This window comes from Gobius niger (assembly GCF_951799975.1).
Source record: "Gobius niger genome assembly, chromosome: 19".
Classification (NCBI taxonomy): Eukaryota; Metazoa; Chordata; class Actinopteri; order Gobiiformes; family Gobiidae; genus Gobius; species Gobius niger.
Genome location: NC_136870.1, coordinates 15,903,078 through 15,921,966, shown reverse-complemented (window position 1 = coordinate 15,921,966; position 18,889 = coordinate 15,903,078). Strand labels below are relative to the sequence as shown.

General features: G+C 42.5%; 1 protein-coding gene across 2 annotated transcripts in view; it reads right to left on the bottom strand.

Annotated features, from left to right (window-relative positions):
- The window catches only part of LOC306979062 (PH and SEC7 domain-containing protein 1), a 65,427-nt gene that overhangs the window by 41,551 nt on the left and 4,987 nt on the right, over positions 1-18,889 (bottom strand). Inside the window, exons 1-6 of one of the 2 annotated variants that reach the window (XM_079577837.1) lie at positions 15,072-15,248; positions 6,023-8,080; positions 5,152-5,269; positions 4,210-4,527; positions 2,861-3,074; positions 1,624-2,097 (exon numbers count right to left, since the gene is read on the bottom strand). In XM_079577837.1, coding sequence (XP_079433963.1) covers positions 1,624-2,097; positions 2,861-3,074; positions 4,210-4,527; positions 5,152-5,269; positions 6,023-7,798 — 2,900 coding nt within the window. In that variant the 5' untranslated portion in view covers positions 7,799-8,080; positions 15,072-15,248. Of the gene's footprint in view, positions 1-1,623; positions 2,098-2,860; positions 3,075-4,209; positions 4,528-5,151; positions 5,270-6,022; positions 8,081-15,071; positions 15,249-18,889 lie in introns of those variants that run through there. The other variant, XM_079577836.1, reaches the window with a different exon arrangement.

Here is an 18,889-nt window from a genome sequence, read left to right as displayed (position 1 = left end):
AAATAAAAATAAAAAAAAAGTTCAAAAGTTGCTCAAATCCAAGCTAAAACATATTATATATCACATATTATATAAAACTAAATCACGTAATGGTTTAGTTATTCTATGAGGCTACACTGAGTTCCCCAGTTTCACATTGAGCACTGTGTTCTCCTGCCCTCTAGCGGCCACAGATATAAAGTGACGGAGTGCAGTGCAGCCTGTGCCTCTGCAGTGCTGTTAACTCCAGTGACATTCAGAAAACAAAAGAAGCTGCACCCTCATTAGGGACCCAAAAATAAAAGCTCAGGAGTCATTCAAAAACAAGCCCACCTTCAGTTTTTTGCAAATGGCCACAGCTGCAGTTCTTCTGACAGATGTGATGATGATATAATAAAAGGAGATTACAGCTGGAATGTAGCACCTTGTAAAACATCAGAAAGTCATGGCATGGGTGGAGGATATCTAATCAATAGCGCACTGTTAGTTTTCGATTGTCAAGGTGATCCCTCTTCCCCTCGGACACCCTTTGGGAAGCCAAATGTCTGCAGCTCACGTGTGTAAGCAGCATTTAAATAAACCACAGGAGCACACTTTAGTCTGCACGCACCCCACCGCTCCACATGTGTGCGTCGTGCCGCGCCAACAGCCGGGACAGCCTTGTGAGCGACCTTCACTGTCTAAACTCAGCTCCATAAAGACACTGCAGCACTTCTCTACACAAGGACAATGACACAGACAGAGACGGGCTCATCCTGAAGAGAGCAGCGCATTAGGAGGGAAGGTAGTGTCTCTGTGCAAAATAGTATTACCGTGACGTGAGTAATATCTAGTACTTATGCAACCAAATGCACCGACTGAAAATACATGGAGTTCATTGTAATAACGTGGAAAGTTGGTTGATCATAATAATTGTATTCAAGTAAAAAAAAAGAAACCTATTCACATGAACTTGTTTGGCCAGTGTTGGTGATAGTCTATTTCCTTGCTTTCTTTATTACATGCCAGTTGGTCTTTTTACAAGCCAAAAGTAGCCAAAATGCAGCTGATTGTAAGATTTTAATTTGAGAAAGGAAATGTGTTCTTGCTACACATCGAGGCCTATAAAAGGTGCACAATAAATCCAGTTTAACAGGAGTTTTTACTTCACTGGAGTTGTGGTCCACTGTGGAGTTTGCATTGACACTATTACCCTAATATTAAAAGCCCTATAGCTGATTTTCTTTTTATTGCAAACGATGAAAGAGGAAGACGCTAAAGTTAAGTGTTAGTTGTGTGGTATAAACTCATGCCTAACTTTCCTAACATATTCATAGCATCCCAGTTATTCACAGGGAAGACTATAGGCTCCTTTCACAACACTTTTCAGGGTCATTTTCACATTTCAAAAGACTAAAAGTTCTTGAAATTTATCCAAATTATTTATAATTTGATGCACAGTGTTTTCCCACAAGGGTTACAGGTTTACAGTATACTAAAAAAGGTGTTCAACTTGGAAACAAATCGGGTATAGTACTTTCAAGTCTAGTTATAAATACAGCAACTCCTTGTGCCAGTTCTGAAGTTATATAAATAGAGAAAATGAGTAAGTGATTTGGTAAGAAGTACACAGTAGTATGTTTGTTGTATTGTGTAGTAACTCACGTGATGAATGGGAAAGACGAGTTGCTGTACCAGGTGCTGCCTACGCGCTCCGCCTGTCTCCTCCGGGGCGGGGTGTCCTCAGACCCGCTGCTCAGCCTCTCGCTGGACGGCGCCCTGGTCGCGTCCGAGTCGCCCCCTCCACCCATGGTGAACATAGAGTCCGACAAACTGGGCCTCTCGTCGTGGGCCAGCGGGGCGAAGCTGAGCTGCACGATCTGCCTGGCGCTCTGGCACACCGGCCCGTGGATGGCAGGGGTCAGGGTGGGCAGGTCGAAGGTCAGGACCGTCTGGGTGGTGGAGGTGAGGATCTCCTCGCTGTCCAGGCTGTTGTAGGACGTCCCCTTGGCTCGGTGCGACTCCATGATGCTCTCGAAGTGGCGGCTGAACGTGTCTTCTGCCGACAGCCGCGGACCGGAGACCAGGATCGGGGATTTCAGGGCTGGGTGGTGGTTGTCAAAAAAAGTTTCCTCTGGCCTGCGCGAAGGGAGGGGAGACTTTAACTAACACATTCCAAAAGCATTGCTGCGTGCGCCTCAAAACCACCCACTGCATTTTTAATAAAGAGTGGGAAAGGGAGAGGCCTCTGTGGTCATTTCAAGTGGACATTTCCAAAAATTACATCTTCAAACACTTCATTCAGTTCATAAATAGACTCTTCTCATTAAAGGGAACCTGTTTTTTGCCTTCACTTTTCACAACAGAAACAGTTAACAGCACTTTAGACTAGGGCAGCAATGTGAAGGGCACTACTTCGATCCCATAGACGTATTCATGAAATAAGCAAGTTTCTATATGTAAAAATAGAAGTGTATTTACAGTATATGAAGTCTTGACTCCTGTTTATGGTGTAAAAGTGTGGTAGAATTGACTGAGTGCTGGCTTGGCTTGGAACAATAACAGTCAAATCAAGGTAAACATTTCCAGTGTATTATAGAGTATTTACCCCATAACTACAAGATCACTGGTTTGACTCTCAAATTATACACCTTTGAAAGTATAAAGATAGATTTAAGTATTGTCTTTTAGGCTTGTTTGGATTTGTTTTTTCAAAATGCATCAGCAAACATTGCCTAGCTCCAGAAGAACGCAGCCGTTGTGTAATGTGGCTGAATGTGAGCAAACCAGTAAATCAGCTGCACCACGCCAACACGTCTAAAAACAATAATCATGTTTTAGTTGTTTCTTCTGAGCTTGTTTGCATGTCTCGAGGTGAGGTAACATGTTTTGCTTCAATCACCTGTTGGGTTCAAACACCTCTGGATCGTCCCGGGACCCGTGCAGCCTCCTGCGGTCGTCCCCCTGCATCCGGACACTGGCCCAGCTCACCATCTCCTCCTCCTCGGACTCCTCACTGTCATCTTCCTCTTCCTCTTCCTCCGCTTGTTCTTCGTCTGCTTCATCCTCTCCATCTGTCTTAGGTACAGCGCCAACGAGAGGACTGCTACCTGTGCCTAAAGAGGAGAAATAGGTTGCCTTTATGTGAGGTCACTAAATGATCTAAAACTGATGCATTACTAGGGCTGGGTACAGTTAAATAATACCAGCCTGGTATCGACAAAAAAAAGGATTACTGGTACTACTGGTATCGAAAAGAAATATTTATATTCAAGTTTTGATGCTGTTGGTCAGCACAATTCAAAAGACATAAAAAAGTGAAACACAAGTTGAAAAAATGGGGGAAAATTGAGGGAAAAAAAATAGGAAAAACAAGTGGAAAAAATTGGGGGAAATGTTGGGGGGCGGGGTAACATGGAAAAACTGGGGGGGGAAATGGGAAATACCATGTAGAGAAAGTGGATATGGATAAATTGGGGAAAAACAACTGAAAAAAGCTGTTAAATCTGAAGAAAAAAAAAAAAAATATGGGGGATAAAACTGGAAAAATGTGCAAAAATTTGGAAAACATTGGGGGGTATGTAGGAAAACTTTTTTTTTTCATTTGGGGAAAAAACCTGAGAAAATTGGTAAAAAATAAATAAATAAAAACGTGAAAAGTGATTTTTCTGCCCTTTTGTCGTTAAAGGAAGTTTCTTGGTTGTTTTACCTCAAACAAATTATACAAATGCAAAAGAAATTAAATGGCAGGAAAAGGAATAAATTAACATTATAAATCTGTTTTATGGCTCTATATGACAAATATATTAGTATGGGTATCTAAAAAAATGTAACGGTACCCTGCCCTATGCATTACCCAAATAGAATTTGCCTTTAAGATGTAAAATGACTAAGATCATAGTGAATTGTTAATTATTTGTTTATATTATAAGCATGTACAAAAAAACAGCATAGAGCCTGTGTGTTTGGCCAGGGATAATCACTGGCCTATAGAATTGAACAAAATTTGGCCCCAAAACTGGCACAAAGGTCAGATGTTAGCACAAATGGTCTGGTGTGAAAAACTTCTTATCCTCACGCCACTCTGCGCATCTCTGCTCAGACTGTTGCTCATGTGACCCAACCCCAGATAAAGCGGGAGAGGATACAGTGGATAAATGGATGATTTGCTTCAACGTCGGAGGGTGGGACATCATCAAATTAAATTATCTGAAACTCCCCAGTGCTTGAGTGCAATATTATCCTGTTTACCTGAGTTGCCCTGCACACTGCGGTTACTCCCAAATGCAGAGTCAGCGTCATCTTTCTCGGCCATCAGCACCTCATCAATGTCCGTCTCCCGGTAGCATCTCAGTGGGACGGCATCCAGGTCGGTCTCCGAGTATTTCAGGGTCCGACGGATGATGCCGGTTTTGGGGGACATCCCGATCACAGCGGGGGGTGGGGTCACCAGCTCTACCTCCACGTCCTGCACCTCATGATTGGCGGAGAGCAGAGGCAGGGAGGACGGAGGGGTGGGCGATTCACTGGAGTTACCACTAGGAGGAGCCGTAGACGCTTCAACGCCATCTGAACAAAAAATAAGTCAGGAAAGAGTTTCAGGGAGTAGTAAGTAAACAACAAAGGAAATGATTTTTTAGTCTAGAAGGTGTCAAATGTCACAAAAATAATGTAATAATGTAAAAATTCATGTAGAGAATGTAAGAAATGTATGTACAAAGTCTGTTGACAGTAAGAAATCACTTTACATGACTTTACAACAGAGCTTCTTAACCTTTTTTAGTTGCAATCCCCCACACTGCATGATTTCTATTCAAACTCCATTAAAAAGGTGCTTCCCATGTTATCTGCTGACCTCCTGAATTCATCACGACTGAATTGCACTGAACTAACTAACTCTTCCATGAATATCGCAGGCATCACACAGATATAGCACAGACATAAAATATATAAAAATATATACAGAGACGAAGAGAAGGAGGACATGGAGTTCGTGGGTGTAAAATAAGATGTAGCGGAGAGAGCAGTGGATGGAGGAAGATGATTAGCGGCTGCAACCCATGAAGAGAGCTGTCAGAAACTGTCAAATTATAACGAATTAGTGAACACTGCTGAAACAGTATGGCACAGGCATAACTTTGATAAAATAAGCGCACTGCAGTGATGATTGGAAACTGTGTTAAATATTCTCACTCTTCTCCCTCCTGCCAGCAGCCCCCTCAGTGGGGGTCCCGAACAGAAACTCCCACTTGGCCCGAGCGATCTTCTGACAGTGGAGCGAGGGCACCGGCACGGCACTGCCACTGTCCGTCTGGAGGAGACACAAATATAATCCAGCATTTATTTTGGAATGACCCACCTACATTTAGACACCTTCCCGCATTCTGTATGGCTTCCTTACTTTAGTAATAGCCGCAATTTGAAAGTGCACTGAGGGTGTAATAAATGATAGGTCATATAAGTAAGAGAGCTATCATTACCGGTATTTGCATTTCAAAGCTATTATCAAGGGTTGTTAAATACAATTTGAATTTGTGAATTTAAATTGTATCTAACAAGTTCAGACAAAGTGTATTTCAAGCACGACTTTTATCTAATTTTTATATTATTATTTGTATCTTAAAGGTGCATTATGGAACTTTTTATGTACAAAAAAAGTTGATATTTGTGCGTAATTGACCTTGCAGTGACCTTGCGGCTGTATGAGTGGTCAGCATGGTGCCTTTACTTTCCATCACGGTGGTCTCTAGGACACTCCAGGATCAATTGTTTGGAAGGTTTTCTCTGTGGTCGGACCCTTTCGCCAGAAAACCTGCAACACAATTGATCCTGGAGCGTTGTAGAGACCACCGTGATCAAAAATAAAGGTGCCAGGCTGACCACTGAAACAGCCGCTGGATCACTACAAGGTCAAATATGAACAAATATCAACTTCTTTTTCACATAAAAAGTTGCCAAATGCACCTTTAAGTATAGAACTGCAACACAAAAACATATAGGTATAAAATAAATGTTACTTTAGTATGATGATTGAGAGACCTTAAGCCTTCAAAATGGTGTGTACCTGTATTCCTGAGGTCGCTGCCCCCGTCTCGTTGCTATGGTGACTGGACTGGCTGGACTCTGGCGACACACAGTCCCTGTCCCCGAGGCTTCCTGTCACCCCACTGGAGCTGTGCGATGACCCTACAGTCCCTCCTCCGTTCTCCCCTGGACTCTCCCCTGGACTCTCCCCTCCCCTGCTCCTCCCCTGTCCCGCTGCATCTTCCTCACAACCCTCATCCTCATCGGGTGAGTCCAGAGCCACCGGTCCCAAGAGCAAAATCTCCCTACGCCTTTGCTCCGCTCGTTTCTGTCTACTTTTCGGGCTTAGCAGTGGCCCCTTCTTCCCTGGTTGAGGCGGCGGAGGTGTTGGGGTGTCGCTGTTCGACACAAAGCCGGATTCGGGGCTCGGTCGCGGGCTGGTCACCTCATCCTTACCCCACTGCTGCCTGGACGTCCAACTCACGGGTGCCTCCTCTACATTTTCGTTGATAAACAATCTACGAGCCAACTCTGTGCAGTCGCCCTTTTCAAAATCATCCCGTAGGTCCAACCCGGGAGTCCAGGCATCCCCCATATACTGCGGCGTCTGGTAACGGTGTAGCGTTGGCGTATCGGGGGCGCGGAGTTCCACCTGGCTCAGTCTTGGGTCCCTTACAGGTGAGCTCGTTTCGGTGGGAGGGTTAGCGGGACGAACCAAACGGGACGGAAGAGCAGGTGAAGAGTGAGCTGAGCTTTCATGCTGGTGTTTTCGGTGGCAGTCAGAGGGCTGAAAGTCATTGTTTGTTTCATTTGAAGTTTCAGGCTGGTGCAAATTAGTTGCTGGATTGAGCTGCTCTGTTAAAGGGATGTTCATTTTACACTGCTGCGCACTGGACGCCGGATTGTGCAACCTACTCTCACTCACTAAACTCGCAGACGCTTTGATGACCTCTTCCACGATCTTTCGAGCAACATCCGGACTATTAGCCGGCGATTTGCTCTCGCTTAACTGATTCATGCCTTCCACTTTGTTGCTGCGATGCCTTGGAGAGCCGTCACATTGTCTTTCACTCGCGGGGCTGCTTTGTATGTGGTGACGAGGGCTTTGCGATTCGACATGTGAGTGCATTTGTGGTTTTTTGCAAAGGGGTGAGCCGGCCCAGGACTGACAACGCGGTTTCCTGTGATGCAAATAGTCACTGTTCTCAAGTGCGTGGGCCAGTTTGATCCGCAATAATGGAGAACCAAACTCCTCGACCGCCCTTTGTGTAGCTGCCCTCCCGATAGGGTCGAAAACTGGTGCTTGTCTCGAAAGATAATGCTGGTGACCTGGAGATCTGTAAGGACTGGAGGTGCAAGAGGAAGTAGGGCTGCTGAAACAAACCGGATCACTCAATCTCTTTCGACAATGACTTGTATCTCTTAGCGGACTTTCCAAGGTTCTGACATTTGATTTCTCAACGTAGCTAAACGTAACCACCGACCGCTGCCCATCCTTCACATCTTCCTTTTTTAAACACTTTGGTGAGGCATAACACGGAGGAGAGTGGAAGTTATGCCGAGGAGAGCTCCAGGATTTCGCAACTTTTGGCGAATTCTGGAGTTGGAAAGTGACCGAATGCTTTGAGGGGGACTGTTTTTGCGTGCGCTCTTGGGCTAAGCAGTGGCTTGTGGGCGTCTTGGTCGGATTTGCAAGCTTGGAAAGGAGATCCACGGGGTTGTCCTGCACCGAATCCTCCTCGCTCCTCTCTGCTTTCTGGTCGGGGGCAGACCTCACTTCCACATACAAATGAAGGACTTTTCCAGACTGGGACATGACCTCCACCGAGCAACAAAATAGGGACGCAGACAAGATGAAAGTGCAAGAAGAAGTGGAGCAGTGTAGAGACTTGGAGGCCGCCCAAAAACAAATACAAACTCTGGATATATTTTGGTGACAGTTCCTTTGGGGGCGCCCAGTTGAGTCAATGTATTTTTAGAACATCCTTAATCGCGGCTGTCCCGGGGCGTCCGTGTGCAGGCTGGAGACACACAGCAGGAACGGCCAGAGGACAGAGTGGCCCCTGGGACACCTGAAGCGGTCTACTTCTCTTCATACCTGTGAATGAGACAGACGCTGTTATCTACTATGAGCAGATGAGGCAAGTGACCTGTAGTAGAGCTATTTTTACTCTGCTGATTCACGCTGGCATTTTATCCTTTCTTCTGGCGTCTCTGTGTGTGAAGGAATCCAATTGGTCACGGTAAAAATAGAACATCTTCAAATATACATCCTAGTATAAAAACAAACACACTAAGACACTAAAAACATTTTTTTTTATCATTATGAAGAGAAATCTACACATATTAAAGGGAAGGGGTTCCTATTTGTGTAGCACTTTTCACAGGACACAAGTAGGCCTGTCACAATAACAAATTTGAATATCGACATATCGCGATAAATGATATTATTGACCCTAACGATACTGTCAACTCTAAAGCATAAATGACAGTAAACCTTTGAAATCTTAAAATACCACACAGGCGCCAATAAACATGAAATATAATGTAAACCCAAAGTGCTTCAGTTAAAAATCAAGTTTTACAAAGAAAAAAAGTGGGAAAAATGCTAATAAATGTACAGACGATAAATATTGAGCCCGAAATGTATTGACTATTTGTTATTTATCGAACAATACGTCAATATAGTAATTATCGTGACAGCCATAAGACAAAAGTCACCCAAAGCGCTTCACATGAAACACATTTTCATTCACTTCATATTTGGTGATGGTAAGCAACCTATGAAGAGGTCGTACTTTTCTGTATGATGGACAATGCAGGGAATTTATTATGTAAATATTTACCTCAATATATCACAAATAAGTGGCACGACCCTGTGGCAACATAACAGCAGAAAACCTATGATTGAGAATGCTTTACCCATATATAATACAAGATATGATATCGGAACCAGACTGCTACAACGAGTTATCAAAAAAACCTTCTGAAGCCACTGAAACAGGCCACTTCTCAGATGTCATATCTTATTCTTCCCTTTAGGATTGATCGTTTGGCGAAAAATGCACCTGGCCCCGCATTGTCACAGACCTGCCCGCTTGTACCTCGCTTGTCATGTTTCACTGTGGTGATGTGTAGCTGTCTGTTACATGAGCTCATCTCTGAGAGCAGGGAAAGCAGGAAACCGGCACTCACTTCCTCTTCTCTGACAAAGCAATGACAAGGCAAGAATGACAACAATCCTCAGCTCATTTCTCGGTCTAACATGGATTTATTGAAGTAATTAAAAATGCATTTGTCAGGGCTGTATGGGATAAGAAGCCAGATTATCCAGTGGAAAGATTTTTTTTTTCTTCGTGATGCTGCAGACTTGTGCAAAAAGCTTGATGGATACCGGACAAAATATACAAAGGTGCACAATTTTGACCACTGTAGGTGAAGTAGGATATATTCATTAATGTTTTGCCCTCAAATGCACTGGTGTGTGTAAGGGGAGGCTGGGATAGCACTGGCCACCCCTGGAATCTTATTGACCACCCCAGCAGCATATTGGGCTGGTGACAAGTTTCAATTCAAATATGTCACCAAACTATGACAAATATGAAGAAAAAGCACAAACATACATATATAGCATCTCGCAGAAATGAAGAGTTCTCACATAAAGCCTGAAAGACATGACAGACAGAACTGGCCCCCCAAACTGCCACCCCAGTGAAAAACGCCTGGACACGCCCCTGCTCAAATGTGGAAATTATGTATAAATATGTCTTTTTGATCAAGTGGGCACAGATGATATGTCACTGCAAATTATATCGCCATTGTCTCTACATACCAAATTATTTTGCAGGCACAAATCCTAGAAAATACATGTTTATCATTATGCCTTAGTCACCCTCTTATCTAAGCTTTATACGAGTGATTCCCTGCCACATACAACAACACTGGAAAGAACTGAACAGGCTCAACTTGCGATGGTTGCCAGCAGCAGCAGATTGCATGTGCCTTATGGTGGCAGTGGGAGAAACCGATCTCGTCGAAATAATCTAAGTTGACAGGACAAAGGGAACTTGAGAGAGAGTTGGCATGAAATGGAGAGCTGGGCAGCCTTTTTGACCCAAACTGTTCTCTTGGTTCAAACTAAGTCTCTGTCACATTTCGCTTTGAAAATTCTTGGCTGACAACTGACATTTTTGTGCTGTTTTTGAAGACTGTTCTGTCCCCAAACAACTGAACAGAATTACCCTTTCGGAATCATGTTAAGCTGTTTTTGTTTTTTGGGGGGTTTCGACCCAACTCTCAACCAGTGTCTGAAGAACCTATCTCCAGATTTTGGGCTAAGTGGAGCTGCGTTTTGACTTTGGAGTGGATGTGGGAAACCAGACGAGACCGCCCAGAGAAAACCAATCCAGACACAGTAAAATAAACTGAATCGAACCTGTGACCTTCTTGCTGTGATGCTAATGGCTCGCACTCTCCACCACTGGCAAACTCATGCAGGTTTTATAGTAACACCTAAAATTACAACTACCTTTTAATTCACACGTTGATTGTCGTCTTCACACCTTCTGATTCCCGCGGTTGCACCTTTTGCTAAACGGGCCTTTGTGACTTGTTAGCTCCACAGGGTCCTATTGTTTAAAGGGTGTGAGAAAACCACTGTGACTGCAACAGCACTTGGCACCGTCTTAATTGTTACAGCAGCCTAAAATCTGGCAAGGATCATGTTTCAAGAGGAAGGCCCTGCAAGACAACGCTGTATTGATTGTAAATAGATAAAGAGGCTGTATCTACCCAATAATACACGATGGCAGCACTGCAGTAACAAGTTGAGAGTGAGATAGAGGCATGTCGAGCCAAGTGTTAGATAAGACTGGAGTGAGATGGAGGGGCATGCTGGAGACATGTAGTATATGTGAAGGACAGAGATGAGTTGGCAGAGGGCCAGACTGCTGCGAGAAACACTGCAGTCCATGCAGAGGAACGGATCAGCAGAACAACATGCAACAACCTTTGCATCCTCTTCCTGGTCTACAGAATACCAAGAATTGAAAGTTTAAAGATGTATTCATGTTTTTGCTACAGATGACTCACTTGAACACACAGACTGTAAACTGAAGCTTTAACGATCGGTCATAAAACGTTTCTGGGATGTGCATGCACTTGATCACGGGGGTCTAAATGTGGGATCCCGCTATCTTGAGATTACGCCCTGATACTCACACTTGGCAAATAATAAAAATAAGATGTCACACTCATGTTACACAAGATGCTACAGACGTATATTACTTAACGGTGGAGCCTCTTGTATAATCCATATCACTGTCTCCACCATTTGTTGTTGTGCGCCTTTGAATACACAACGCAAAATCTGTTCAACTTGGCCAAGCGTCAGGTGGAGCTCACTGCAGAGCCAGAAGCAACAATACAAACAAGTCTCTTACTAACGGACATCCTGATTAACGCCGCAGCTACACCATCACGTGAATTCATCTTTAAATCAGTATTGTAAGTCACTTTGAGTCATTTTTTTTTTAAACATTTCCATGACTAATGCTCTCCATCTGACATTGTCACACAATCCAATCCTAATTCGAGATTAAGGTGAATCTAGTGGAGATATGGTGCAAGAGCCTGAAAAGAGCATTTGCTTCAAGCTGTTTCAAGGTTGAACGTTCTTTTTAGAGCTTGTCAACATATGGAGTTAGTGAATCGATCTACAACCAACATGAGCAGACATCTATGTTTGCATCAGAGATTAAGAGAATGAACGCTTGTGCACACAGATATCAGGTTTTTACGTAACTAATTAGAACATCACCAATTGGTACTTAACAGTTCTTATCCCAGACACTATCACTGTGTATATAGGTGTATGCTACAACAACAAAACAGATAAACGATCCATTTTGGGCTCGATGTTTATCATCTGTAGCATTTTCCCCTATTCTCTCTTTGTAAAACTTTGATCTTTAACAGAAGCAAATTGAGTTTCATTATATTTCATGTTTATTGCAGCTTGTGTGGTATTTTAGGATATGATTTTAGAACAAAAGTTTACTGTTATTTTCATGCCTGAGTTGACACTATGTAGTATCATTAGAGTCAATGATATCGTTTATCGCAATGTTTTTGCGTCTCGATATATCAAACTTCAATTTTGATTGTTGAGTGTTTGTCATTATTTTCCTAGTTTAGTTCCCTTTTAGCCTGAATAGTTTGATAAGATAAGAAAATCCTTTATTGATCTCACAATGGAGAAATTCACTTGTTAAATCAGCTCTCAAAAAACACAATGTGCAAAAAAAGACAGGAAACGTCATTTAATCAGTAAATAAAGCTAAAGATACATGTACAATGAATGCAAATAATAAAAAAGTTAGAGCAGACTATAAAAACTGTCAGCAGCGCAAATTGGGTCCTGATTCTGTATTTTTAAGGCTCTTTTTGACACAATTTTGCATAAAGCTTAAACTTGACTGACAGATCCGGCTCTGGTGCTTCCCTAATGAAAACACATCACTGCTCAAATGTGTCACATTTTGAATAAGCGAGCACAGATGATATAAAATGTGCCACAAACAAGGTCATTGTGCCTACTGATCTGCTGTCCAGCTACTTGTGTTTAAACTTTAACACAAGTGAACAGTGTTTTGGCTTCTGTATGTCTATAGCCTACACACAGAGCAACAATACGTCAATGTTGTGTCCACTGTAGACACACAAGAGTCTTGAAGTTTCCAGACGCATTCTGAAGAACCAAACCTAAACCTCTTAACAAACAATAGCCCACAGCTGCTCCTTGTGGATGACTCAGCCTCTTGACGTCGTCCTTTAGGTTTGATGGGACAGCGGCTTCCTGTAGGAGCGGTAGTAAACAGGTGAGAGTGACAGGCGGCGCGCAGATAACCTGGCTCAGCTGCGGAGGACGGGCGTTTAGCCATATCACACAGGTAATTAAATCCCGTCTATGGAGGAGCTGCACTAATCTTAGCCCTATTCGACTGGAGGAGAGAGAGAGAGAGTATGAGCAGGGCAGGCTAATCTTAGCTCCTGCTTGTTACAGCGATAATTTCAAAGCGTGCAAAGCTGAGGTAGTAACACACTGAGAAGAAGCATTACCTTAATGAACGACAAGGGATAGACACTTTGTAACATGAGCTGTCCCAGGCCGCATTACTTCCTCCTATTGATCAAAGTAGTCCATTATTTTCCTTTGGCTAATTCAAATCATACAGTGTATTATATGATGTAATACAAGCAAAGCCCTTTTCCCCCCTTATCATTACCAAACAAGAACTAGAAGGAGAGGAAACAAAAGAGTAAGTGTCACAGTGGTGTTTGGAGCATAAAAAAAAATCTCTTTTGATGGACTGAGAAAAAAAAAAAAAAAAAGCTTTTAAACACCCCAGCATCGAAAACAAAAGGCATGCTTTCTGACTCATGCGGGGCACACAGAGACCAAAGGATGCACATGAAAAGATGGGACGCTCTGCCTCCTCCTAGTTTCCTGGTGTATTCAATGAGGTGGATGACACTTGCTTGTAGGTCTTGCTCATTGAAATGGACCCACACAGATAACAAGGCCCCGAATCACGAATGCAAAAAAAATAAGACCGACTGTGTGTTGTTGTGTTGTTTGCGGCACGTTTAATTAAAGTGGTTAAAAAAGTAAAATGGTGATAGTTTTTACAATTACCTCCTCTCTGGGGGATTTCTTACATAACAGAGAAATGCGCCGAGTGTAGAGGAGACAGTTTGCTATTTCTATTTATGATCCAAAAACACGTTGTTATTGAAGATGAACCATCGATTGCTCAGACTGTATTATAATATATGCCAGTGGTTCTTAACTGGTGGGTCGGGACCCAAAAGGGGGTTGAAAGGCTTTCCCAGGGGGCATTTTCCCTCTGAAAAACTAAAACAACACTATACCTGAGTCTGTTTTAATGACTGTTATCACGTTGTTTTGATCGTTTCATCTTTATAAGCTTATCTAATGCTTATTCAATTATAACTTGTGAGGACATTGCAGTATTTTGCATTATATATAACAAATTAAATAGTTATTTGGGTCACGGCTTGTCATACTAGGGTGATGGTGGGTCCTGAAGCCAGACCGGTTGAGAAGCACTGGTCTATGTAATCAATTGGGGAAAGTATACATTAAACTATTGGTTATTCTTTTCACCATGTATCCATTTATTCATTTTATTCATTAACACTCAACTGCTATTTTGATTACTGTAAACCTACCGAACATCTGCATGCTGACAGTGCACGCAGCCAGCACACGTAGGATACTTTATTTAGCCACACATTCGGTATGCTTCCTCATTTTTCGCACACTATTGTTGTTCAAAAGGCTTTCTCATGTCATGTTCTTAATTGGTCGAAATAAGTAGGTTATCTTGCACATATAGCTTTCACATCAGATGCTACACACTTCTTGTTGCATTTTCTCTGCATCTGAGGCAGTAGATCTTCTTTGAAAGTGGTCACATGACTTTGTTTACCACAGGGGACGTGCATAAAACAGGGCTGGCTCTGCATGTTCTGACGTTTCCCCGCACTATCGACCGTTGCACTGGATAAACGGCTTCTATGCGTGTGTGCAATGTCTTCATTCATTCATACATTCAATGAAAACTAGCCCTATAAGCTATGGTAGTTGGCTGTTATTGGTGAGCTTAATGTCAACCCCCTACCATTTCAGCAATAGGCATTTTCATTTGAAGATATTCTAATTTCACAAAGCAGGCCACTTCTGGACACCCCAACTTAGATCTTTCCGCTTTCACCATTACTATGTGCTATAAACAAAGATATCCAACTTGTAATGCAAACATTTTCATTCATTCCTTCACCGTGCACTCAGCTCTTGTCAACTGCAGGAACACATGGATTTGTTTGTGCTTGTATCATGTCACTGCTATAAATAGATCCATATTGCGCCTCATATTAGAGATGCAACTACAACTTTACGTTCACAACAGCCCACTGTACACATCCACACCGGCGCCTTCTCCCTTGCACTACTCAAGATACCTATAGCTGGGTATTCTTCACACATTCATGTTTGCGGCACTTACCTCTGCTCCCTTCACGGCTGCCAATTCCATACAAGCTTCACACCTCCCACATGTCCTATCCTCGCCGTTCTCTCTATCCCCTCTCCTCTCATCCTGGCCGGCTCCCTCGTGAAGGAGCTGTATACGCAGTGCTTAGACCTGTCCGACCAGTGCGCCCTGCCGAGCCCATAGCCCTCCCCTCTTCCACCGTAGCAGCCACTTAACAGGCATCGTCCTATAGGTCCCGCCCCCCCACTGCCTCCTGCCTTCTGCACATGCTGCTGAGTCAGTTGTGGAGTTGAGAGGGGCAGGCAGGGAAGAGGGTAAGGCTTAAAGGCACCGGGTACTTGTGCAGATAGCATAGTACTTTATATGTAGGGCTGAAAAGATATGGAAGTTGACGTGGGAGCTACCACTCTGTAAAGGGATGGTACAGCATGTCAGCACAGTGTGAACCACGCCTCCAAAACAATGTAGTGTTATGTTAATGAAGAGGCAAAATGTGCTTCAACTTCACAACTCAGTGGAGCAGAAAACTTTAGAAACACAATGAAGGTGAAACACAGGCTAAAGCGATAAACTAACAATGTCTAAAAATACAACCGCTTTTTTTTTTTTTTCATTTGTAGAGAATATATTTGATCAGAAACGGAAAATCCAGCCTTGGTTTGTGAGGACTTGTGACTGAAGTTAACTTTGCCTGTAATAAGGAAATGATTTGTTTCCGCTGCTAATGAAAAGAGCCTTTAAAGCGGTATTAAGTAACTTGTTTACCTTAATAAATCCTTTTCATAGTCCCTCTTGGGGTAATGCAAGTGTTAATTGGATAATTGTGGGGTCTTTCATCTCCCCGTGGTGTCTCTGGCCAGAAAACCCACGCTTGCAGCTTTCCCTGCTACGACCCGGAGACCCAATACACACTAATGGAATCACGAAGAAGAAGCTAACAGGCTAACGGGCAAAGCTAACTGCGGGCTAGCACCACTTAAACAGTATTTACATCCAAGTTTGAGTGAAAAAAATTATCTCCATTGTGTAATCGGATGTACAATATCCCTCTCTCCCTTTGTCTTTTTTGTCAATGTAGTATTTGCTCTCACGGACAATTAATGAGTAAAAAAAATGCAACATGCAGTAGCGCTTATAGCCTAGCACAGGCCTAGCTCTAGCCTAGCACTAGCCTAGCACTAGCCTAGCACCACTAAACTCTTCAAATATAAGGACTGCATGAATTTAAACATTTAGGCCCTATGTCAAAAATCCTGCAATATCCCTTTAAAATAAAACTCAACGAAACACGATTTACGTCAGTACAATACTTCAAGTATTGCAAAAATAGTATAAAACAATAAGGAAAAATGTAGATAAATGTACAGGGGATAAATATTAATCCTAAAAATATATTGTTTTTATGTAATCTATTGGATGCCAAGTCGTTATTGTAATTATCATGACCGGCCTAGTGTTTATTGTTTACAGTTATAATATACACTACAACATCAGTAATCATTCAGACAGTCATGATCCTCTACTTGTATGACACACCCTCATCTTCCTATGCAGCATATCGCAGAAACGGGCAGAGTCATGATATAACTGAGGCGGGCCTATAATGAATAGAAAGTTCGATTGACTGTGTTCCCAAACAGATGAGGACAGAGGCTTGTCAATAAAAGTCAGCGCATGAATAACTCTGCTGCTTATCAGAGCATGAACACTTGATTTATCCCAAAATGTAACGGCCAGAAGAATGCATACAGCAGATCTGAGACAATTACGTTTGAAAACTCATACGCTACAAGCATAATGGGTTTTGTTCAAAATCAAAAACCACAGAAAATCCATACAGCTCTCATTTTCGAAGCGAACATGACCAGACAGTGTGGCAGGATGTAATTCAAGTGCGCAGACCTCGTCCATCCTTGACATTTCTCTTAATCTCACTGTCTTTCCTGCTTCCTGCCTCTAATGCACTCTACTTAATAAAAACATCAGGTCATTAGCTAATAGCTCTATATGAAGAAACACCGCCTCAAGCCATCAAACATGCATACATATGTTTAATTAAATCTATCTTTACAAACAAAGTACAGATACTCCACATTATGAATCATACATCACTGCACTTTTAGTTGTGTTTGAGAATAAAAGTTTTAAGTGACTAGTAAATGGGCTTTCTATAGGATCTGAAAACATGTGAGGGGACGGCAAGTAAAAGCTCGCTCCAATTCTAATCAAATATTAAACTGAGTCAAAAGACGGAAAAGGAAACGATATCTAAGGAGTCTGAAATATAAATAGACATATCAGATTTGATTAGGTAAAGTGTACAAGAAGGGGCAGTCGAAAAGGCCAATGTGGAAGCTGCTCTCAGACTGAGCATCGTCATAGGTCATGGGTCACTGCCTCGCAGACATAAACAGATAGAGAGATAGCAATGGTAGATTCAGACCAAAACAACAAGCAGGAGAAAAGAACAGTTGTTTGGAGAGTAGAGGTGGAACATAGACACTTAGAATTCTGTATTCTCCAAATTAAAATATACCAAAACTTTTTTTTTACTATATCCCCTATTTGATATACATCCCAAATGGTTTTGTGCTTCGGCAGTGATTATTTTCGCGATTGTTACTATAGCTTAAGGCCCTGTCATGTAAGAGACGGAGGTGGCCAGATGGTCATATTCACCTTGTTGTCTTTGGGGCCGCAGAACAAGAAAAAGAGATTCCCATTGAGTGAGGATTATATTTAAATATTAATGAGAAACCTGCATATATTAGCTTTGATTCCCCTCATAGCCCAAGGTGAAAGATTTGAAACACAATATGACCATTAAAGTCTTGAGGAAAAAAATTGGCTTAGTGGTCAAACTACATCTTGAAATCATATGTTTCAAATGCTCCAAAAGACATATTTATTTTGAGATAGTATTTCCCACATTCAATTCATCCATGCAGGAGTGTCACAGTGAGGATGGGGAGAGAAACAAGGGTAGGTAGTACTCGTCAAAGTGTCAGAGCCAGGACTTAAACTCACAACGCCAAGACAGGAATGTCCCCGGCATGTGCACTGTGACCTAACCCCGATCCATCTGGCAGGGCGTACCTGATGGCTTTGACAAAGTGACTACCGACAGTGAAATAGTGCAGCAGAGCAGTTTAGCTCACTCTCTCTGCGCAGATCCTGATTTACGACTATGAAGCAGAGACAGGTCAGGACTTTCCCTAATCTGCACTGATCTGTCCGTAGTAGCAGTTTGTTTGTTTGACGGAGTTTGGCCGAGTGTCCGAGAGGTGATGATCCCACTCAGATTTACAGCTGCAGATAATCCATGGGCTTCACGACTGTGACATTCTGCTCGCTCATCCAAAACAGCCTTCAGCCAATCGTAAACATGGCAGAAGGTTAGGTAACGCGGCGCAAAATGTGATCGCAATATCCTAATAAGACCTTGGAAATTAACACGTGTCTACATTTTTCTTGAAAGCATTTGCTCTTAGGAGGTTGGAGGTTTCTATTTTGTTTTTCTATATTGTTTTGCGATATTAAACAAAACCATTATAATACACACACATCACTGGAGTACTGCCCTGACGAAGGCCTATACGGCTGAAACGCGTAGGCAATGTTTTAATCTAATGGCCATGCTGCAATAAAGGCCTTTTACCAGCACCTTTTCTTTGAGTGCCTCAGTTTTGTATCTTTTTAAAGTCATTATAATACATGTTTTGGATCTCTTGAAGAAAACACAAATCTTTGTTTTGATATTGTGCCCGGTAGGGGTGGGCCATATCGTATCAGGATATCATTTTTTGATACCATTGTAGTTTTTTATATCG